Below are 23,037 nucleotides of genomic sequence, written 5' to 3'. Positions count from 1 at the left end.
CGGTTTCAGCCATTTTGAAACTGCTTTATGTGCACTGAACATCTGTTCCATTACAGGTTTAAACGAGTTTCTGATCACTTTAACAGGTTTATGTGTAATGTCTGTCCCTAGCCTTGGTGGGCATCCAAAGCCAGCCAGAACACATGACAGAGGAGACTGGCATAAGTTTTAGTTACCCAGGAAGTTAAATAGTGATGTTCTTGTATAACAACATAGATTCTGCCTCCACCAGCAGTTATTCTGCTATACATATCTACAGACTCATAGGAGAAAGATAATAATCACCCAGATCATTTCTGCAGAGACAGTGTTTGCTAAATTTTTCCTTAGTTTAATTTAAAAAGTCCCACACAAGGAAGCTGTTCCTGGTGCCCTGACAAGCCTGTTCTCTAAACTGATACATCTGCTGCCTAGAGTTTACTGTTGTTCACTTGTGTGTCTGACAGCACCACCCGGTAGCCTCAGCCAGGATCTGACACTGTAGAAGCATAGGACAGAAGAGCTTCCAGTATAAAATCTATTGCTCTTCGTTGTACCTCCATAACCGCCTTAAACCCTGTCATTTTTCTTCCTTCATGTTTGCGCTGTCTGAATGCATGTATCATCTAGCCCAGTGGTTCTCAACCTTTTTTGGACAAGGACCCATTTGTAAACATCAATGGCCAGTCCTGATCCAGTGCCCCTCACTCTTGACTCACTGCTCCCAGGCCCCAGCTCCCAGTGTGTGTGTAGGGTGGGGGAGCCCCAAGCAGCCCCTCGCAGGCTGGAGCTCTCTGCCAGCCTGCAAGGGAAAACCTGTGGTTTCCCACATTTTTCTCCTTTAAAGGAGAATCAATTTTTTTTTTTTTTATTGATCCATTTTTAAAGCTTGTTTGTGAGCCTTTCATATATTCCCATAACCCGCTTTTGCGTTGTGACCCATGGGTTGAGAAACACTGATCTAGCCTGTAGTTCTTGCTGGGCAAACTGTGCTTTTCGCTGTGGGTTTTGTCTTCTAAGTCCACCCTACCTGGTCCCTGATCATTTCGATTGCTCCTCTGAATTCTTTCCCAGTTTGTCAGTCTCTCTCTGGTAAGGTATTAATTGAAGCCTGAGACACACACAGAGGAACACCCACATTCTCCCTGTTTCTCTCCCTGCGGAAACCTGACTCACTGAACGCAGTTCATGTATGAAAATATATCTAGTATGAAGGAAATTTTAGGCGGAGCAACAGTAATGACTTCCCAGTTTGCTTTTATTTTTTCAGTAAGACTGAAAGTTCAGGGGGACATTTAGTCCACCGATGCATCACTTAGAGCTAGACAAGGACAATTGGTTTGAAAATGCACTATAAGGAATAATACTGCCATGAACCATCACAGGCAGCTGGCTATAATAGGTCTTCCCTATAGCTGAGAGTCTGAGCTGCTCCTCATTCCTTAAGGAAAATGCACATTTTTGTCTATAGGATTTAAGACTTGAATGTTGCTTTCTAATTTTAAGAATTTGTGTTTATGCCTGATCACTGACATGGTGATTTGAGCTGTGGTACTTTCCACAAGCTACTGAAGAAATGCATGTGGGCTGACAGGGAAGTCTGAAATCTTGCCTGACTTCCTTAGATTTGTTTTTATGATAACTCAGCTTTTTGGGTCTGCTGCTAATCCTGGGATTGCAGCTGTTGTGTCCCTGCCGATGGGAGAAGCAGACCCCACCACAAAGCTGTGTGGACCAGTGTCTCTGTCAGGGGAAAAGATTTGTGTTTTTAGGGATTAATAGAGTCTGGTATTCAGCCTTCAGCAGCTGCAGCATCACTGTGCCATCAGATGGAATCACACAGAGTAATAACATCCATGTGTCCCCATGTTGTAGCAGGATAGGTATTTCAGTATATGAAACGCCTTCATCCTCTCTCCTGTCCCACTTCTGATTGGTGAGATGAGAGAGAAGTGTCCCTGCTTTTCCTCAGTCTCCTTGCGGGCCAGTCTTCCACCCATGAAGTCTGAAATAGAAGGGGAGGTTGGCAAATGAATCTCAGGTGCTTCCATAGAACTGGACCCTCTTCTCAGCATTCCTCAATCTGATGTGTGCACAACGTAGCTTTTCTATATTACGATTATCTCTGTGATGTACTATGCACTATTGAATACATAGAAAACAGTTTCTGTCCCAAAGAGCTCATAATCAGAGAAAATGGAGGAGTATAGGAGTTAAAACATGCAATCCAAATCTGTCTGTTTGCGTCATCTATCAGTCAGGATTCTTCTCATTTTACCTGGGATACAGAATGCCAGATAGTTGGAACAGGGGATCGCCGATGCAAATCTTTTCTTTGGTATTGGGCCTCAATGTGTTTTGCAAGAATGTTAGCTTGTGATTTTTTTTTTTCCTCCTCTCTCGATGAAGAAGTGAAATGCAGAACATGTGAGAGCTCATTAACAGAGTTCCAAAGCATTGCTATACAAGTGAAATAAACACTGTTGGTTCATGTCTCAGTATAACTGAGGGTTGGCTTATTAGTATTTAAGGATATGGAAGAACAAAAGAATGCTGAGTGGCACAGACACCTACATTAGATATGAGACAGTATTGTGATACAGTAACATATGACCCAAGTGTTTTAGTATCCAAAAGCCAAGGGACTGAATGATGATGGGATTGTGGTGATGTGGCCCCCTGTGTCTAGATTGCTGGTTCAAATCTACTGAGTGCTGTTCAGAAATCAGTTGTTAAGTTTCAGTGCGACTCAGTGGTGTCTAATCTTTCTGGCCCCACAGGCTGTATGTGTGCCGTAGGGCCAGTCTGCAGACTGGATCCCTCGCAGGAGCACATGCAGGTGCAGTCCAGCCTGCCAACCTGACCAGATATGGCCGCAGAGCAATCCTGTGTGTTAGCGTAATTTAGCATACAAGGCCATGTCATCCAGACCTGTGGGGGAGGCAGCAATTTGGGCCTTGGGTTGAGCACCGCCAGTCAGATCCTAGGGGACAGGTGTCCTCATGAAACGTAACTCCAGCTGGGTGCTAACTGGACCCTTATTGGCAGTTTCAAGAGGGAACCTGAGGATTGACTGCATCACTGAGTAGAACATTCCTCCCTAGCAGTAATCTTCCACGGGACAGTTGAAGCACATTAAAGGGCTAGTGTGGGGAAACTTGTTCTGCTGCTGCTTACATCTGGTCTACTCCGTACATCAATAGTGGACTGTGTGGTAGGTCTGTGGCATAATGCAGTGCCCTGTAGAACTACTTGAATTGGTTCTAAACAAGTGAGCTCAGGAACTGCAAGCAGTATAGCCACTTTAGCCCAGGCTAATTTACCCTGCTGGGAAGCCTGGCCAGGTGGAGGGCTGCACTAGCATAACTGTCCTGCTTCCAGTACCCACTCTAGCTTGGGTCTCTGTCTACAGGGCACTGCATTAAGCAGTGGAGACAGACTTGTCGTGTCTGCAGCCAAGAATAGAACCTCTGAGGGACACAGCATGTTAGCGTCTATGAAACTGGACAACAGACAAAAATGGCCTCGATATTAGAAAGCAGGGATTTCCTTATTTGGAATGTAATCTCTTTCTAATAATGTCTCCGTTCATGTGCAACACAATCGTCATCCTGTGACAGCTTCGAGTATGAAGCATTCAGGTTTGTGAGAGAAATCTAAGCCCAAACAGAGCCTTCTGAAGTTCCAAAAGATGCTGGGAGGAAATACTGAAATAAAAAAGTGACTTTGAAATCAGCTATTGCCCTGAAAATGTCAGTTGTGTTTTATTATGTCCAGGCCAGATTTCTTTCCCGGATTCAGAATGTGCAGCCAACCAAACACTCATTGTGTTGAAAGTCATTTGCTATCTCATAATAATAGAGCATCTCCGATGAAAAAAAACAAATGCCAGCAGTCCCAGCTGAACTGCTCTGTAGTACTGAAGCCGACAGCGCGCACAAAAGCAGCAAAGATGGAGGTGTTAGCAATGTGGGGATTTTGTGGAGCACTGAGTAATATAAGAGACTGCTTCACTGGCTTGACAATAATTTAGACTCTTGTAAGCCTATTTTTCATGTCTCAGGTGTCTAGCAGCCAAAAGTGAGGTAATAAGGTTTGAGTGCCACATGTTTGAAGAGGTGTAGTGCCACATGTTTTAAGAGGTATCTGGCAGTGCAATGATGGCATTTATATTCAGTTGCCATTAAACTTCTTTAATTTAGGGTATAACTTGGTCATTTCAATACCAAGGTATAGGTCCTCCAGGTAGCCCTGTATTATACCCTCCTGGTTGCTCAGAGATCTACAGAAGTCAGTTGTCATGTGAAGGAACACAGGGAACCACCAGGAACAAAATTACTTGTAAACCCAACTCAAGGCCTATGGGATTACTTTAGGCATGGTTTTCTGGGGAGGAAGAAAAGCCAAGCAAACAATGAAGGAATATCACAGTAAAAGGATGAGGGTGTATTTTAGAACAGATTTTGGTGCAGTAATCTGACAACTGCTGTATTTAGCTGCCAACAGGAAGGTGGAAAGATGCATTTTAAGGCTGACCTTGAGATGTAGAGTGCACTTGAGCTCATTGTTTTATGCATTTGCCTCTAAGACTACACATTTTCACTGTCCTGACTGCTGTATTTCAACTGGTTTTGCTTTCCCTTGGTATTGCTTCCTGTTATCGATCACTTATTCATTGGTGTTTTCAGGGATTTTCCCCTCCCACGTGCACACGCGCGCTCTCTCTCTCTCTTTTTAGTAGTGCAACGGTGCAACATGTTGTTGCTGCACTTACAATGGAAATGTGTTTGCTGTTGTATGATTTGGTGTGCTGTCCTGGAAAATTAGGTCTAAGTAGAAGCCTTAGCAACTGAGAATCCAGCACTCCATCTGAGCTGATCCCTGGAGCAGATACATTCATAACAAAAATAGACCTTGATAGTATCAGTGTGCTGCAATCTGCTTCAAGGATGTGTCTGAAAGCAAGAGCTTGCCCTAATGGATTGTAATTTTCATTGCCTATGTGAAATGCAAAGACATCTAACAAGTCTGATGCCACTCCAAAAAATGGGTGTCAGAACCAAAGGACTTGCATACTGTATTCAGCAGTATCCTTTGGTATTTGCGTGCAAAACTCGCAGTGTTTACAAAGGGGATTTTCATTTGCAGCAGGTCTGAGAGCTTTGGCTCCGGGTAGTTTAATACCAGATGGGCAAATAGAAAAGAGATATTTCAAACCCTGCTAACTGGAGGGAGATTATATAAGCTCCCTTTGCTTCATTTTCTCATCTTCATTATGAAAATGCAGTGTCTATAAGCACTTGAGCTTCGATAGCTGGGGCTTGGAATGCAGTGAGCCATGGTAGATGCTTTGCTCTGTTCCGACCTGACTTGCCCCATCCCAGCTGAGCACTCGTGGATATTTAGGGATGCAAACTGTGAAGCTGCTTCTCCCTGCTTATGGGTGGCAGTGGATGCTAGGTGCTTCTCCGTGGAAATACAAGACTTTTTGTTCTGCTGCTTTGGGTTTTTTGGTAATATAATATTCTCTTTTCTTATGAAGATAAAGCCACCAACCCATCTAACAGGCAAGAAGACTGGGAGTACATCATTGGGTTCTGTGACCAGATCAACAAAGAGCTTGAAGGGTATGTGTTTTAGTCAGTCAGACAAAATGTAATGGTTTTACGCACTCAGCTGAGGCAAATATCTGTACCCTTTGGTTACTGATGTTTTGCGTTTTTAAATATGCTCATGTTACAACATGAATATGAAAAAAACCTGGGTCATGTAGAAGGATATAGCAAAATGTGTCTTTTCTGTGAAAAGCAGCACAGTCTGAGCACAGGACTTGGGACACTCAGAGATCTAAATCTGTCTCTTGACACCAACTGCTTTTTTAGCCTTGGGGATCTAACCTCACTGCTCTTTGCCTCAGTTTCTTGGTCTGTAAAATGGGAATAATAATTCTGAGCACTCGGGGGTTTACCGCTTTAAACAGTTTTATAAACTTCAGCTAATGAACTAAAGTTAAGTCATGGCCTTCCTGGGAAGGAAGGAGGGTTATTCTGCCCCAGAATATGGGGTGGAGGAAATGAGGCACTGGAAAGTTAAGCAACTTGTTCAAGATTACAGGGCAAATTGATCAAAAAATTAGCACTCCAGTTCCTGGCTCCTAGTACCACGCCGTATCTACAAGTCCCTGTGCCTCTCTATGCGTGTGTAAGCTCCCTGGCATTTTTGTTGATTTTTGCCAAGTACTTTGAAGGTGTGATGCTGGAGAAGAGCTGTGGGGCATTTCTTTCTGCTTTTGTGATGTCTAAGTGTTCCTAAAACCGTCTCTGTCTGTTTTGTGTGTAACATGGCACTTTGGTTTGTTTCAGTCCACAGATAGCTGTGAGACTACTGGCTCATAAAATCCAGTCGCCCCAGGAATGGGAAGCAGTCCAGGCCTTGACAGTAGGTAGTCTTTACCTTCTCTCTCAGATCCCAAGTCACTAGTTAGCTGGCATTCTGAGTGTAGTACTCAGGGGCAGAGCAGTCCATTCTTTTCAGCGGGGTTATCTAGTATCGCTCCTGTGTTCATTGATATTGGAACTGAAGCACTTAACTCCCTGGAAGTGGACAGACAAGGACACTTACCTAACTTAAGTGTGCAGTTAGGTTGCTAACTACAGCAGGGCTGGGCAAAATGCAGCCCGGGGGCTGGATGCGGCCTGCCAGGCCATTGTATCCAGCCTGTGGGGGCCCCTAAAAAAATTAGAAAATTAATATTTATCTGCCCTAGGTTGCCTGTCATGCTACCCTTGATGGCTTGCCAAAACTCAGTAAGCAGCCCTCTGCGCATAATAATTGCCCGCCCCTGAACTACAGTGAAGCTAGAAATAAAGTGGTTTCACTCCAGGTCCTTTGGTTTGTTATCTTCAGGCCTTCTTTTTCCACCTCTGCTAACCCTGTTTAGGAGATAGCAGAGTTTCTTGTGGTCATTACTTCCCAGTAAGCTTGCCATGCTCTAGTGCAGTGGTTCTCAACCTTTTTTTGGACCAGGACCCGTTTGTAAACATTGATGGCCAGTCCCGACCCAGTGCCCCTCACTCCACTGCCCCCAGTCTCCAGCCCCCCAGTGTGTAGGGCGGGGTGGGACAAGCAGCCCCTTGCAGGCTGGAACTCTACCAGACTGCAAGGGAAAAGCCACAGTTTCCCATGTTTTTCTCCTTTAAAGGAGAATCCATTTTTAAAGTTTGTTTGCAACCTTTTCATATATTTTGTGACCCACTTTTGGGTCATGACCCACAGGTTGAGAAACACCATCTAGAACAGAGTCCTCAAGCATTCTGCGCTGCTTTGGGTGGGCTGTTGCTTAAACTAGAAGCAACGTAGTCACATCAACATGGCCTTTAAGTGGTCTAATTAGTACTGCTGAGTGCCAATGAGCCTGTTCACAGCACTGTGCGGACAAACTATGCTACCTCTGGCATAGGAAGAATCCCACATGGAGCAGTGCAGAGGGTACCAAACATGGACAGTTTCCTCTGTAGATGTGACCCAAGTGCTGGGTCACAATTGAAGAGCTACATGTTTTGATACCATTTCACATTTGAAGAAGTGGAGTTCAAGCCTTATATTCTTGAGTGAGTTACTCTGTGAGTTGTAACCCTCACCTCTTCCAGTCACAGAAAACTGCGATGGGATTTTTCTTTAATGGGTTTGATGGGTGTTGACTTCACCTCATGTTTCTGTTGCTTGAACACAGGTGTTGGAAGCTTGTATGAAGAACTGTGGGAGAAGATTTCATAATGAAGTAGGGAAGTTTCGTTTTCTAAACGAGTTAATCAAAGTTGTGTCTCCAAAGGTTAGTTTTGTAGCTGTTTTTCTCATTGCTGTACCTCTCCATTTAGAAGACAGTTCCTAAAAAAACATAATGCTTTGTCTGGTTGTCTTTGTGCTAGGCACTTGTTAGCTGGGTTTTTGTACTCTGATTAATAGCTCTCTCAGCAAGCAGCAGTTGTATTCCTAGTACTGCTTCCACACTGAGCTTTGTTCATGTCTATCGAGTGGCTCAAAGAGTTTCTGGGCCTCGTGTTGTTTTATTTGGACCTGATCATCATCCAGGGAGGAAGTGTGGGTCCATGGTTAGAGCAAGAAGCTAGGAGTTGGGACTTCTGGATTCTCTTGTGGCTCTGCAACTGACCTTGGGAAGGTCTCCTAACCTCTCTTTGTCTGTTTGGGAAGGGGATAATCAGTATATTTCTTAAAGGAGTATTGATTAACATTTGAGATTCTTTGGTGAAAGTTGATATCATTGGAAAATATTACTGTTACTATTATTTTCTTATGGCTAAAACAACTGACAGAGACTGAAAAAGGTCAGTGACACAGTTCCTGTTCAGTTCAGCGAGAGGAGAACTAGGCCCAGTGGGTCACGTTTAGCTCTTGTTCAATGGTTGTAAGAAGTGGGGACAGGATGATATTTTATTGTGGAAAAAAATGCGACTTATTTGTAAAGGTGATAAAACTTTTTTTTTCTAGTGAGTTGTATTATGCATCACTTCTGAATGTCCTAATAGAGATTCCTGGTTACCTGGGCTATGGGACTGTCCGCCAGATCAGTACAGGGAGGTTGCCTGGTGTATTCATACTCCCGTCTCACATGAAAACAGATTTTATTGAGTCCTAGTGAATTTCTGAAGTCAGTACTGTTTAGTTTTTTTAAAGCAAAAGAAGGTGAGTGAGTCACTTCTCTACTTTTCCTCACAGTACCTAGGAGACAGAGTCTCTGAGAAGGTGAAGACTAAAGTCATTGAGCTGCTGTATAGCTGGACAGTGGCACTGCCAGAGGAATCCAAGATTAAAGATGCCTACTACATGCTGAAGAGACAAGGTGAGAAGCAGTGTGTCCTTCATGTGTTTCTCTCCACCCGGTACTTTTAGGTAGGACTCTCACATAGCGGGGGACGTTCTGGAAAGAAACCTTCGCATATCTTGATGCATTGGAGATTCAGTTAGATGGTAGAACAAGGGAGAATTGCAAAAGGCCTTGTCTACAGGGGAAAGGTATCATGGTGAAATTTAAATGGGTTTTAGGTCAGTTTTGAAACTTCTGCTTAGATGCCTTTATTTTAGTTTGAGTGGTTTATCTTGGTGTCATTTATCCTCATCAGTCTCAGCTTAACTTTGAATAAGAGTGTGCTCGCAGCTTTTGGCATTGTTGTTTTAACTAAGTCACTTTAACACCACACCTTAAAGTGACTTAGTTAAAACAACAGCATGGTATGACTGGTATGACTTAAACTGGTATGACTTTCTTATCTAGAGAAGGTGTAACATGCTTTAGGCTAAGCATTAAAAAACGGTGCTTTCAGCAACCTATTTGGATAGAGTATCAAACTAGGGATTTTGTAGTAAGACCCAGTTATAAAACCAGACTTTTTTTCTACCTTCATCTTGCAATATTGTTCTGTTTCTGTCTTCTGCTACTCTTACACTCATGGCCTTGAGTTTGCACTAGGTAGGATGACTGGGACCTTACAGTGAGGTTTCTTGGCCAAAGTGAAGAGAGAGACCAAATAATAATTGGTTGTTATTGGGTTGCCATAGAAATGTAAGGAGGTGGCAGCCCAACTCCCAGAGTGTTGGATGTTCTCTAATGACAGCTTTTCTCGGTTCAGCAAACAATATGCAGAGATTTTGCTGTTGTGTTAATTTTCACCTAAATATCCTGCTGTAACCATTGTTCATTTAATTTAACTGCATATTTCCTTAGACTCCAGGCTGGGTGGCTACATGTACCAACCTACTTTGATTCCCCTCTCTCTTCTTTCAGGTATTGTTATGTTTGACCCTGTAATCCCTGCGGATAGAACCCTGATTCCCTCTCCTCCACCTCGCCCCAAAAACCCTGTATTTGACGATGAGGAGAAATCCAAGGTAAAGTGAAGGCTAGAATCATAATTACCACAATCAAAATATTATTGCATAGCGCACACTTGGAGTGAGATTAGGAGGAGGATCACTGACAGCACTGATTTGCTGGTAGGTGAGCCCTCATTTCACTTGGGCCATAGGTTTGATTGTTATTGCTAGTTCCTTTTCTTATGGCCTGTCCCAAACTTAGGCACTGTTTAAAATCCTGATTGAGAAGCCATGTCATATTGTTATTTCCTAACTATTCGTAGTTAGAACAGGAGTGGAATAACCATTCAGAGGGGAGAGAAGGCTGTTTACTATTTTTAGGGTCTGATATTTTGGATTCATTCTTGACTAACATCAAAGGTCTCCAGGGTTTCAGTGCATTTGAACTGTTTGGGAGGGAAATGCTGGTGACTTAACCCAAAACAAAATAGGCCCCTAAAGGACTTCCACTGAAGTCCCTGTAGCTTGTAAAGCAAAGCAAACTGCTTTGTAATATGGAGCTTTGTCTGCTTTGTCTTAGTCACTTGGTTCCTTTGCCCCCAGGGAGCTGCTACCTCTGTGCCTCTGCTGAGGGACCATTCTTTCTTAAATGTTCTCTTCTCTTTCCTTCTTCCAGCTTTTAGCCAAACTATTGAAAAGTAAAAACCCAGATGACTTACAAGAGGCCAACAAGCTTATTAAATCCATGGTAAAAGAGGTGAGGAGATCTGCCTGTTTATTTACTGATAAAGCTCTGTAGGGAGGGTCTTTATTAAGGTCTTGTTTTATAATTTTTAAACACTTTGACACTCAACTGGTACCTAGGTATGTAGCTGTAGTGACTCCCAAATGGCAGAGTAGTTGGATGTAATCTTTCAGTATCCATTAATATTGTGCTAGTGCGTTCGTCAGTTAAATTAGTTCTGTCAAAGATACAGCCCACAAACTGAATCCAGTCTGTGGAGCCACATCATCCAGCCTCTGTTGCCGTGGCTTGCCAGTTGGCCCATGTACCACACACAACAGACACGGGGCCTGGGACACGCACCACATGTTCTGAGACCCACCTTGCATGTAACCCCCACACAGGGCCAGTCCAGGACCTCTCCCGCTTGTCAGATATAGTGCCTGCCCTGGTTGGTTCAGGCCTATGCTGCATGCGCTACTTGCATCATCCAGTCTGGAACATATGCTTCATGTGGCATCTGCTCTAGGTGGTCTAGGGCAGGCACCACATGCAGCACAGCCCTGGACTGGCTAGAGCAAGCACTGGATCCAGTGTAGGCGGGGGGTAGGGGGGGTTGTGGGTCTCTTACATAGTGGATCCAATGCCTGCTGTACCCAGTCCAGTACTGTGCCACACATAGTATTTGCTCCAGCCAGTCTGGACCTTGTGCTGCACAATGAACCTGCCTGGACTGGCTGGAGGGGGTGCCGTGTGCTCAGTTGGAGCAGGTGCTGTATCCGGCATGCTGGGAGGGGGAAAGAGTTATCTGTGGACCTGATCTGGCTGGCAGGGCTGGCCTCTGAGTTAAACCAACTGCTTGTCTGTGTTTGAAGCTTTGAATGGCTTAAGCAGGTTGGTGGGGACCCAGACTCTTTACTAGGGTTACCTGTTCACCATTATAATACACAACATACAACTTTTAAGGCATCAAAACTGGCATGAAACACAGTTACGTTATCAAACCAGATTCTGTTTTTAATTTTGTTTCCTGAGAAATTCTGACTTTTGCATTTGCTGCAGTTCAGAACTAAAAGAACAACAACCCCCCATAGTAGTGGAGTTTTCCATGAAATGGAAAATCCCATTCCTGTCAGTTCTGTTTCAAATACTCATTGGTATTTTGTTTTGCATGAGTCACAGCTGCTGGTAAGCTATTATGAGACCATAGGGAAGACTCACTTGTCTCTTTTTATTTTAAACCCTGAAGGATGAGGCCCGCATTCAGAAGGTGACAAAACGCATTCATACCCTTGAGGAGGTGAATAACAATGTGAAGCTCCTAAATGAGATGCTTGCTCACTACAGCAAAGAGGACTCATCAGAGGCTGATAGGGAGCTCATGAAGGTACAAGGTTTTCTGTTTTCATAGGAGCCCTTTAGCATTTTTTTCTCACAAACTTTATCTAACTTAACCTTTGAGCCAACAGCAAGTAACACAGAACAAAGCGATCAGTGCTTGGAGACCAGTGAACAAATTGGGAGTTATCTGTGTTATCTGTGGGAACAGTTGGCAGGAGATGAAAGCATTGTCCATTGGCTCCTTTTCATCCAAAGGACTATAAGATCCTTATAAGGACAGCAGGTATTAACTATGTTTCATGAGTGCTGGAAAGGAAATGCAGCAGGATTATGTGACTTGCTGAGATTGTACTGGGCCAGTAGCGGAATCAAGCAGTTTTGTCTTCTACTTCCCAGCTTCATTAGATGTGCTACCTCTAGTATATGACACATAGACCTTATATCTAATGGGGAGAGCACCAAGTCAGTAGTAACCAAAACAGACATTAGTGAACAGTTCAGTCCCTTAATTAATCCTCAAGAGGGTCTATGTGGCTGGACACACACATTTAAAATACTTACTAGTCTTCCCACAGGGCTGAGTAAAGGGGAACTTGGTCACAGTATTGGCACAGCACTCTGGGTCTCCTTTTGTACTGAGATTTCTGTGCAAGTGAATGATGTGGACTTGACTGGATTTGCTGTTCTTGATGTCTTTTGGCTCACAAGCCCTTTTCAATTTCTCCCCATCTCTTTTTCCAGGAGCTGTATGAAAGGTGTGAAACCAAAAGACGAACTTTATTCAAACTGGCCAGTGAGACGGAGGATAATGACAGCAGCTTGGGTAAAGCAGCCATCTTCCCTTTTATGACTGAGGGGTTAAATGGTTTAGAGACTGCAGTAGGGTTGCTGCGATTAGCAGCCATGCAGCAGCACAGTGAGAGGGCTCTCTGTGTCACTCTAGGTGTGCTTGACCCCTAGAGGCAAACAACATACAAGATCCTTACCCCTTAAACTTAGCATCTGTATTAGAGCAAGGACCTGGCAAGGTAGTTGCATGAAAAATCTATAAATAATAAGTGAGGAGAGTGCTGCCTCTGGGGAGAAATAGTTGTTGCTATGGGAAACTTACTAGTCTAAAAGACCCATCAGGTATAGAGTTCTGTTAGGCATGATGCAGACATCAAGTCCCTGCCCCAAAGAACTTGCAGTCTAAATAATAGATTGTTGATTGTTATTGACTTTTGAGAGTTCAGTGTAGTGGTGAGAGCAAAGTGACCAAGTTCCTGATGCAGTTCTTTCCTTTCTTGCATGTAGGGGACATTCTACAGGCCAGTGACAACTTATCCCGGGTAATAAATTCCTATAAAAAAATAATTGAAGGGCAAGTCATCAATGGTGAAGTAGATATCCCTGCAACATCTTCAACAGAAGGTATCGCTGCATGGAAGCCATCTCTTTTGCTTTGTTTCAAATCCTGAAATTTTGAATGTCCTCCTAGGAAAGTGTCCAACTCATTGCAGTAAAAGAATAGTATTATCAACTCTTCTGGCCACAAGCTGCTCAGTCATTTTTGACAGAACAAAAGCCGCTTGTGGATACTCAGTTGAAGTTACAATTCTGGCCACTGGTGATAACACTCTTATCTGGGAGACTGCAGTTTCCCACTGGCTGCTTTTTAATAATGAAGTCTTGTGTAACAGTCTGGCTAAGCAGACCTGTACCTGAGCTGAGCTTTCCTGTCTAGACTGCTGATGTGGGGTACTGCTTTTTAGTTAGATCAGGGGTGTCGAACATACAGCTTGTGGGCTGCATTTGGCCTGTGGAACTGTTCCAGCCAGCTCACTGGTAGTCCAGCAGCCTACCAGAATTTGGGGGGTGTGAGCCTGCCACAGAATTCAGGGTCCCTGGGTGGCCAATGGACTTAGCCATTGGCAGCAGGCCCCTGGATGCATTCCAGGTCTGCAGTGCTACCCGAGTGAAGACCTATGCTGTGCCTCCAATATATACCCACCACAGCTGCTCTAGCCTGCAGATCTGGAGGGTCCGGGGGTGGCATTCGGCACTCCCAGCTACATGAACAGTTTAGTGCCAACAGATAACATTTCGTAAGAGGGAAGGATCTAAGGGATTGGAGCAGGAAACTGAGGGGTCTGTTCTTGGCTCTACCACAGGTGGTTTGAACATAGGTAAGTCACTTACTCAGTGCCTCAGTTTCTACATCAAAAAAATGAAGCCTACAGTATCAACCTGACAGGGCTTCTGTGAGCCATAACTGCTGTTTGTGAATCATTCTAAAATTCTTGGATGAGCAGCTCTAGGAAGTGCAACCTGATTATGCACTAATCATGATACAGTGCAGTGCGCTGTGTATTCCCTATGACAAAGGTTTGGTTGTGATGAATGTGAAGAGGATCTTGGACGCAGGCCCTAGATTTCTCTGTGGTTCTACTGTTCCCGGATTAACTAACGGCCAGTATTACTGAACAGGCAAAAGGAACTGCTTGCTTACACTGTAGACAGCACGTACTATGGAGTAAGCAGTGACTGCACTGGGCTTCTCTTTTTATACAGAAGGTCCCTAACTGTGCCTGGCTCAGTAGTAGTTAAACAGCTACATTTCAAGGACAGTATGTAGATTTCCTCTTTTTCAAAGAGCTACACAAGCTGTGATTAGTAGGGAAGCATTTTTCTGATGTTTGTACCCTCTGTTCTTTGTCCATGCTGTTCAAAGCTGCCTGCTGTGCATTCCCTATTGTAACATTTCCTCCTATATTTGCTGCAGGGAGCGATCCTGCCTGTAGTCTCAATGCCCTCATTGACCTCGCTGGATTGGATGTTACCAGCACCCCGCCACCACCGATGCCATCCACAACGCTGACCCCAGCCCCAACACTAGCACCAGTGCCGGCCTTGTCAGAAATCCCCATCCTTCCTCCTCCTCCCCAGACATTTGGTCACTCGCGGAGCCGCTCCTCCAGCCAAGCCGAGACGGCTCCTGCTCAGCAGAGCAATACGGCTAATTCTCTCTCCTTGCTAGATGAGGAGCTGCTTTGCTTAGGTAAGAGTTGAGGAGGTACCGTGTGTGTAGGGTGTTACAGAGGTTAGTGCTCAATCTGGGAGTGTTGGTTTGTCCATACATAACCAACACTGTCTCTTCTTCCTTCTCTCTTGGTCTGGTCCTTCCTGGATGTCCTCAGGTCTGTGCAAGGGACATCTAGGGAACTTCCTCCACCAAATGGTCTAATAAAAATTAAGAAGTAGGTCAGTGTTCCTTTTTGGAGGCTTCTCTTGCATTCAGACATAGGTCAGAAAGGACATCACAGAGCCTCTATCTAAGCCCCACAAGTGCTTGTCCACATTGGAAAACCTCCCCTGCAGTTCACTATAACCTTCAGGATTAAAATAGCATCAGTACTGTGGTTAGGAGGCAGGTGCATTAGATGAGTTGCAGAGTAGCTGCCTGGGAAGCACTGACATTTAACTAGTAGGGCATGTGTCAGTACAACAGTGGAGTGCCTTAGAAGTACAGCTTGCAGAAGCTTTCCAACTTTCCCAGAGCACATCTGTATACCTGCTGCTTTCAGTCCAGTGCTTTCAGGATTGTTGGCATGCCACACGGATGTCTTCATCACGCTTTCAAACTGCTTTGAAAGGAATCAAATGGTTTGATCATAGTTTAGACCCCTGGTATGGGATGAGGAGGGGATGACATCTGACTTGACCGCAGACTGCTTCTTAGTGTGAACAGTGAAAGATTTTGTGTGTTTCTCCTCCAGTTTCCAAATCTTTTCTTTTGCATTCAGGCCTGAATGACCCAGCCCCTACAGCAGTGAAGGAGTCAACGGATAACAATCAGTGGAACGTGTTCCAGGTATGAAGGGAGAGAGATGGGGTTTACCTCCAGAGACTGATATTGCCAAAATCTCTGAGGGCTTTCCCTGCTGCAGTGATGGTGCTTTTGCCCATATCCTAGCAGGAGCAGCTAAGCACAGTTACCAGTCAGAAAGAATAGCTGTTCCAGACCAGAGGGCCTGTCTCTTGTCTCTGGCCCTATTTAACTGATCTGTCTTATTCTGGACAGAACAGATACCTGAGCTTTCATTTCCCTTCTTTGTATGTCCTGCTTTCCAATTGTACCTGAACAAAGCCTGATACGAAAACTCAGGAAAGGAGTTTGATTAAATAAAAACAAGAGGGCACTGTCTGTATACAGAGTGAGAACTATAGTCTGGACTGAATGCCCTCCAAGACCAAAGGCAAAGGAGTCCATCCTGTAGGGATGCAGCTGTTGCTGTAACCCTCTAGTTGTTGCAGCATTAAAATGCATTGGCCAGGGTTCTGATTTGGCTTCTAAGAGTGTCTTTGCTCTGATGGGCAACTTTCCTGAGAGAGACCAGCCTAAATGTTTATAATAAGGGTTGCTACCTTAGCTTGTGACCCTTCCTTACTGTCCGCTAGTAATACCCTATCCAGCACAGCATGGAAATCTGTCAGATAAGCTACGAACTGGACATAGCCCAGACAGATGCCACAGACTCTGCTTTTTCCATGCTAGCTTCTCCTCCATCCTTCCATAAAAGAGTAAAACGTCTCCTTGTGTTATGGTGATACCTGTAGATCATGGTGGCGATGAAGGAGCGACTAACAGTATGTACTTGTCCTTTCTGTTGCAGAACGACCAGGTGGACCTGGACTTCTTTAGTCCAAAGCTGGTGACTGTTGCCTGCAACTCTGCAGGGAACCCTCTTTTCCATCATGGATCGCAATCTGCGTGTGGAATTTCTGCACCGCTGCCTTCCACTTTCACAGCCTCTCAGACTGTTTCCAGCATTCCTGCACCTAACTTATTCTCTGCTGGACCAGCCACCCCTCTGGGCCCTCCTAAGGCCGTGCCAGCTGCTCCTGGGTACCTCCCTTCAGCCATGGGGGGCAATACTTTGCACAAGCTGGATGCATTGGGACACCTTCTTGAAGAAGCCAAAGGGTAAAAGTTCTGGATGTTGCTGCATCTCTTCAGTTTGAAAATAAATCTTGCTGCAGTGTGTTGAGTTTGTAGCTGGACTCCCCTCTTCCTCTTTAGCTGACAGAAGTTTATGATTGGCTACAGCGTGACCTCTTTTATATAGCACCTCTCCCCTTCAGGATCTCAGAGCACTTTACTGACTAATGTATAAACTATACATTTGAGTGACAATCCCTTCACTGAAATGCAGCTGACTGTGGTGGAACACAGCAGCTGCTTACACTGTAGAGATGTGCTACATAACGTTTTAGGTAGATGGAGTGTTACACGTCCAGCATGCTTGGTTAATAAACTTTCTTTTGTGAAAAGTGCCCTGAGATTCTTAAAAGACTATCACTGATCAGGATCTTGCCTACCTTCTCTGCTATTTGGAGGATCCAGCACCCTGCTTAGGGCGCTAGACCATTGCTGGGTAGACAGAACAGTGGCACCTACTGAATCACCAGTATGCCCTGAAGCATTGTGGGTTTCCTTGTAACACTAACCCAGCGCAGCCCTGCCTAATGTGGGCAGCACAGGGACCCAACACTCTGGCATGGCTCCAGGCCTCCACATCCATTCTGGTGACTTGCGATGACCTTGGGGAAGGCAGTGAGACCTTGCCTTTGGTGGTGTTGCTTCTACTGCTGCTACACATGCATCTTTGTAATTTTCTGCTGTTATTTTTGTCTCCCTCTCAGGACGTCAGCCCAAGCGAAGCCCACACCCTCGGTGTTCCCTGGAGTTACCTTATCAACCGCTGTCACCTCAGCCCCCATCGTATCCACTGCAGGTGTGCCGGTCACTGATCCAGTGGTCCCTACTATTCCTTTTCCAAGCAGCTGTACCGCAGGTTCAGGAAGCCCCCTCTTCCAGCCAGCTTGTTTCCAGCAGCAGGGCAGCCCTCTGAAAGCAGCTGACATTTCTTTGGCCAATGTCCATGTTCCACTGGAGTCCATTAAACCCAGTAAGTATCTGAGGCCCCTTCTGACCTCTTTCCAATGCTGAGCTACCCCTCTTCAAAGCCATTATTGGGTCTTGCTTTCCGATGCTGTCAGTTGGTGATTTCAGATCAAATTATTTTCTTTCTACGCATACACAGACGGACAGACACACGCACATGTGCATGCATACACATGGACAGACACGCAGACAGATGCACGCTCCTCCTCCCTTCCCCACCCCCACACTGGACAGACACGTACCTTCCTCCACTCCCCTTAGCCCAAGCCAGACTGTGGGGCTGCATAGATGTGATTTGTAGCAGAGTCCTGTCCCTGCTACTGATCACAGTCAGGAAGCAGCTAGTTTTGGTTGCAGTGTTTTATTGCCAGGACGGGCTGTTGGCTTTTCAGAAGTGGACTTTCCCTCATCTGGACCTGCCCTTCCCAAGGCACAATATGTACAAATGTTGGTAGGCTCTTAGACCAATGCGTTATGGACACATCACTTCTAACTGGCAAGGGACTTAAAAGACATTTGCCTAGTTGTTTATTTAGGAGCTAGTGTTTGCTTATGAAATCCCCTCCCTGTGTTTGCATCTTAGCTATGTTGCAGTACAGGCACATAGGGCCTCCACAACTGTATTGCCACTCAGAACCCTGGAGGTGTTGTGGAGCAAGACACTGCATCATTGTGCTACCCAACCCAAGTGCTCAGAACATCATTGCAGCCGCCCTGGCAGTGCAGGTGCAGGGTTAGTTTTGATCCAGAGTCTCATTGTACAGCTGAGATGTTGCTCTGATGCCTGAGTCCACTGTGCTTGTCAAATCCGGCTACTGCACTTAGCACCCTTCCTTTGCTTTCCCCTTTAAAACCATCTGGAGAGGACAAAAGCCCAGGCTGGATGAAGAGAGAAGCAGTGTTACTGCTGAGAAGACCATCAGCCTTGGGAGAGAATTGGTTGCTCTTTGAACTTATTCATACAGAGATCACTGTCTTTTACTGTTTAGCTGCATTGTGAAAAGATATGGAGAGCTGTGTTGCTTTTCTGAAGAAGAGCCTGACGTTGAGAAAAATGCCAGGCAGTGAGACACCAGAGTCTAATCATCTGCTACAGATTTAGAGTATGATGAGATGTTAACTTATAGCACTCTTTACCTTCTGTTCTTTCCCCAGGCAGTGCTCTTCCAGTGACAGCCTACGATAAGAACGGGTTCAGGATCCTCCTGCACTTTGCCCAGGAGTGTCCACCTGGGAGATCGGATGTGCTGGTCGTGGTTGTGTCGATGTTGAACACAGCACCACTTCCTATTAAAAATATTATACTGCAGGCAGCAGTACCAAAGGTAGGGACGTTGGGATGACCCTGAGAAACAGAGATGCTTTTGGGAAAGCCTGCAGAGCCAGGAGATGTCTGAGGTTCCTGATGTGACGCCCATGACACTCCCCCTCTGTCTAGTCTCAGACCCCTGCTTCTTCAGATTCCAAAATGTAGGGTGTAATTGTTATTAGATTTAAACCACAGCTTCCTGGCAATGAGCTTGATTAGACTGCAGGATAATCTGCGAAACAGAGAATTCTAAAACCCATTGAATGGGACATTTGAAACTAAACTGGATGACTGCTAAAACAATGTACAATAATCCTGCCGTGGCCAGGAGATGGACCAGAAGATCTAATAGGCTTATTACATTTCTGACTTCTCAGATTGCATCAGGCAATGGTCCCACCTTCCCCACTGAAGCTACAAGGTGTCATTAAGCAGAATTATAACAAACGCAGAACATCCTAAAAGCTGTTTTTCTGCAGCGTAGACTTGCAAAACAAATGGGCAAATTGAAAGACAGGGAGAAGGTACAGACTGTAACTAAGAGAATGAAGTGAGTTTCAGGGGTTAGCACTGTTTTGCATTGAGTCATGGGAGGCTTTCTTGATGGGCCTTGTTAAACCGTTTCCAGTCTAATGTTGGATGACTGATTCTACTTGTGGAAGACAGCATAGAGCTTGGATCTATTCTGTCTTCACCAACTAAGGAATCTCCTCTGAAATCTTGCTGGTGAGAAACCAGTGCTAGAGAGGTGCTGTTCTGGTTTGCCTGGTATTGGTTTTGCTTGCCTGTCATAGTTTGCGTTGCAGAGAACAGCCTTACCTAGGTTTCTCACTCCTTCCAAATGGACATATGCTCATCTATGCACTTGATATGTGCAGCACAACTCTCCCTGTCCATGCATAGATTCCTCACTACCCCCAGTCAAGTCATATCACCGGAGGTTTCCTGTGTTTTTTCATTTGCAGTCCATGAAAGTGAAGTTGCAGCCCCCCTCGGGCACGGAACTGTCTCCATTCAACCCCATCCAGCCACCAGCCGCCATCACTCAAGTCATGCTGTTGGCAAACCCCACCAAGGTAATAAGTTTTGTCTTTTTGCTGTGATTTGAATACCACAGTGAGTTTAGACTAACTGTATGAACAGACTCATCTAAATTCTGGAGCAGTATTCTGAGGGAGGTTAGTCATTGCAGGTGGAATATATTTACACTACAGAAGTGTTTCATTTCTGGGATGAGGAAAGCCTGAATGGCTTAGGGACAGCCTCACTCCCCAACAACCCTAGACAAGCCAGGGGAGGTAGGATGAGCATTTGGAGAGCTCTAGGTTGGAAGAATAACCACCATAACGTTCTGCTTCAAGTGAAAACAGGTTGGGCTCCTGCCCAGATCTTCCATCTCCCCCAGTGGGATGTCTAACATTCAGGAAACCCAAGCTGATCCAGTGTAGTAGAAATACTCTCATCCCACTGAGTCAGTAGCCAGACAAAAAGGTTTGAACCACGAGCATCAAGAGAGGTCTCCCCACTTTCCTTTGGGACATTAACTGTGAAGTGTAATGCTAATAATTTAAAAGACAACAGTTAACCCCTTCCTTATCACATTGGAACTACTTAGCTGCTATATTTTTTCTGGAGCACTTTGCTCTGTCTGCTGTGGTGATAACTGTGGTGGGATGTTCTGTGAAGCTCAAAGTCTTTACTCAAATAGTGTTTTGATTACTCCAATAATTTGGCTGTTTGCTACTTACTATTCCCAAAGAGTATGGTTCTGTTGGCATTAAGAGCCTCAGCTAAAAGGCATGATAGCCTCAAGAGACAAATATTGTGGAATGTTGGATTTCTGTAAAATCAATCAATCAATCAATCAATCAATCTTGACTTCAGGGAACATTTTGAAATTCCAGATATCCAAGCAAGGACAGATTTCTGTTCCCCCTTTCATTGTCAGCAGGGACTACGAAGCAGTCAGGTTTATCCTTCCCTCTACTACATGCTGCAGCATTGCTTAGTTTTGAGACTTTAAGTTCTCTGAGCTGCACTCACACACGTTTTGCAGGATCACTGAAGAGCACCTGAACTCCTAATGCTGGTCAGCATATGTAATGTAGGTCATGCTTTTCTCCTGCTGTTCCATTCAAGAGGGGGGCTCCTCATAGCATATGAAGTAGAAGATAAATAAATCAGCCTGCCTATGTGTCCAGAAACACCCCATGAACTTAGCTTGACTGCCTCCTCCCCCTGGTGTGTACATGCATAGAGCTTTTATGACTTCTACAATACTGTTACAGCGAAGTGTGTAACGTGGAAGTAACCCTGGTCATCTCATTCCACTACTGATTTCATGGTCTTCCTGGGAGGCTGTTTTAGCATCTCCTCTTTCTTCTTTCGTGCAGGAAAAAGTGAGACTGAGATACCGATTGACCTTCACTTTGGGAGACCAGCCCAGCACAGAGGTTGGGGAAGTGGATCAGTTTCCCCCGGTAGAACAATGGGGTAATCTATGACCCAGCGAGATTGCCACAGACTCCATGACAGGACCTGGCAGGGATCCCAAAGGGACTGGAATGACTGTGACGTGGAAGGGGCACACATGCTATCCACTGGTGATGTTTAGCTTTGTTTACATGTCCTGACCACTCTGCTTGTAGCTTTAGTCCAGAATGTTTTACCCCAGGTTGAAGTGGTCCTGGGGCATATATGCCAAGCATGAACTGAGTGGCAGCCAGTAAGACCTTTTGCTGGCTGCTTTTATCTTGGCTTCTGGGTGAACCTGGTTCTATCTTCCACTTTGTTTAAACTTGAAATTATGGTGTTTTGGAACAGAGACCTGTCGCCAGAGGGGGATTGGGTTGGCTTACTCCCATGCTGTTGTCCAGAGATGCCTAAAGGCTGGTAGGGTAATGATGTAATGAGTTTCCTCAGTGCAGAGCCCTAATATAGGCCTACCCTAGGGCTTTTATCTCCTGGGTACCAGAACTAGACTCTCTAAGCCTGTTGAGCAATAAGGCTGGCTCAAAGAGGGTACATTTATTTTTTACACTAGACTGATGCTCCATACGCCCACTCCATTTTCTCTCTCAACAGCCATCCTAAGCAGTCCATTTAGGCAGACAGTAGGTGTGAGCTGTGTGACACCTCTCTCTCTAACTGATACAGTGTATTTTATACTCCCAGGTGCCTGTATACGGTATCGCTTCCAGGCAGCTGGGATTACTCTTTGTACACATGTGGCTACACACTGGTTATTCTTCTGACTTCGTCACATTCCACGGTGTTGAGCAGGGGGAGGTGAGGAGGTAAAACCACCAGGGCTAGAAGGCTCCAGTGGCCCAGGACATAAGGGCAGCAGAGTCTCTGCAATCGCTAATCAGGTGCAGCAACCAAAGCACGGTTAAGAAGATAGGCCTCTCAAGTCCCCTCATGCACGGAGTATTATTATTGTAGTTGAGTACTATGTTCTCTTGAGGTGATTAGGAGTAGGATCTGTAAATACTAGAGCTGTAGAGCAACTACTAAGTAAGCCGACAGATGAAGGGAAGGAAGGACCCACTACGCTATGACGATGCATGTGTTGGGTGTCTTACCACTTTATCTGTTCCCAGTATTAAGTGGCAAAGTGCAATGGTCTCCCCAGTGGGAAATCTCTATCCTGCTGGACACCAACTTTGTGGTGGGGGTCAACATAAGGAGGTCAGAAGAGCAAGTCCTCTCTATACTTACTAGGAAATGCAGTTGAATAAGGAAAGGTTTGATTCTAGCTTTCCCTCCCTGTCTCCCATCCATTTTTGGTCTCAGATCCACATGATGCCCCAGTTGGCTTCAAGCAGATTGTATTACATGGGCAACTGTCTGTCCCTTGAGCAGAGCACAAGAGGTGGTTTAGTGGAAACCATCAGTGTTCAGCAT

At 45.1% G+C, this 23,037-nt stretch overlaps 1 protein-coding gene across 3 annotated transcripts in view; it reads left to right on the top strand.

Annotated features, from left to right (window-relative positions):
* Nucleotides 1-22,643, top strand: part of GGA3 (golgi associated, gamma adaptin ear containing, ARF binding protein 3) — a 28,559-nt gene extending 5,916 nt beyond the window's left edge. Inside the window, exons 2-17 of one of the 3 annotated variants that reach the window (XM_019518093.1) lie at nucleotides 5,522-5,606; nucleotides 6,342-6,417; nucleotides 7,712-7,810; nucleotides 8,716-8,839; nucleotides 9,782-9,885; nucleotides 10,487-10,567; nucleotides 11,784-11,921; nucleotides 12,617-12,698; nucleotides 13,172-13,288; nucleotides 14,640-14,915; nucleotides 15,661-15,728; nucleotides 16,531-16,841; nucleotides 17,561-17,826; nucleotides 18,978-19,147; nucleotides 20,097-20,207; nucleotides 21,525-22,643. In XM_019518093.1, coding sequence (XP_019373638.1) covers nucleotides 5,522-5,606; nucleotides 6,342-6,417; nucleotides 7,712-7,810; nucleotides 8,716-8,839; nucleotides 9,782-9,885; nucleotides 10,487-10,567; nucleotides 11,784-11,921; nucleotides 12,617-12,698; nucleotides 13,172-13,288; nucleotides 14,640-14,915; nucleotides 15,661-15,728; nucleotides 16,531-16,841; nucleotides 17,561-17,826; nucleotides 18,978-19,147; nucleotides 20,097-20,207; nucleotides 21,525-21,635 — 2,219 coding nt within the window. In that variant the 3' untranslated portion in view covers nucleotides 21,636-22,643. Of the gene's footprint in view, nucleotides 1-5,521; nucleotides 5,607-6,341; nucleotides 6,418-7,700; nucleotides 7,811-8,715; nucleotides 8,840-9,781; nucleotides 9,886-10,486; nucleotides 10,568-11,783; nucleotides 11,922-12,616; nucleotides 12,699-13,171; nucleotides 13,289-14,639; nucleotides 14,916-15,660; nucleotides 15,729-16,530; nucleotides 16,842-17,560; nucleotides 17,827-18,977; nucleotides 19,148-20,096; nucleotides 20,208-21,524 lie in introns of those variants that run through there. The other 2 variants (XM_019518107.1, XM_019518100.1) reach the window with 2 other exon arrangements.
* The last annotated feature ends 394 nt before the right edge of the window (nucleotides 22,644-23,037 follow it).

Source organism: Gavialis gangeticus, unplaced genomic scaffold (assembly GCF_001723915.1).
Source record: "Gavialis gangeticus isolate Ggan-Ray unplaced genomic scaffold, GavGan_comp1, whole genome shotgun sequence".
NCBI classification, from domain to species: domain Eukaryota; kingdom Metazoa; phylum Chordata; order Crocodylia; family Gavialidae; genus Gavialis; species Gavialis gangeticus.
The sequence above is the reverse complement of the archived record's forward strand: the minus strand, read 5'-3'. Positions and strand labels throughout refer to the sequence as shown.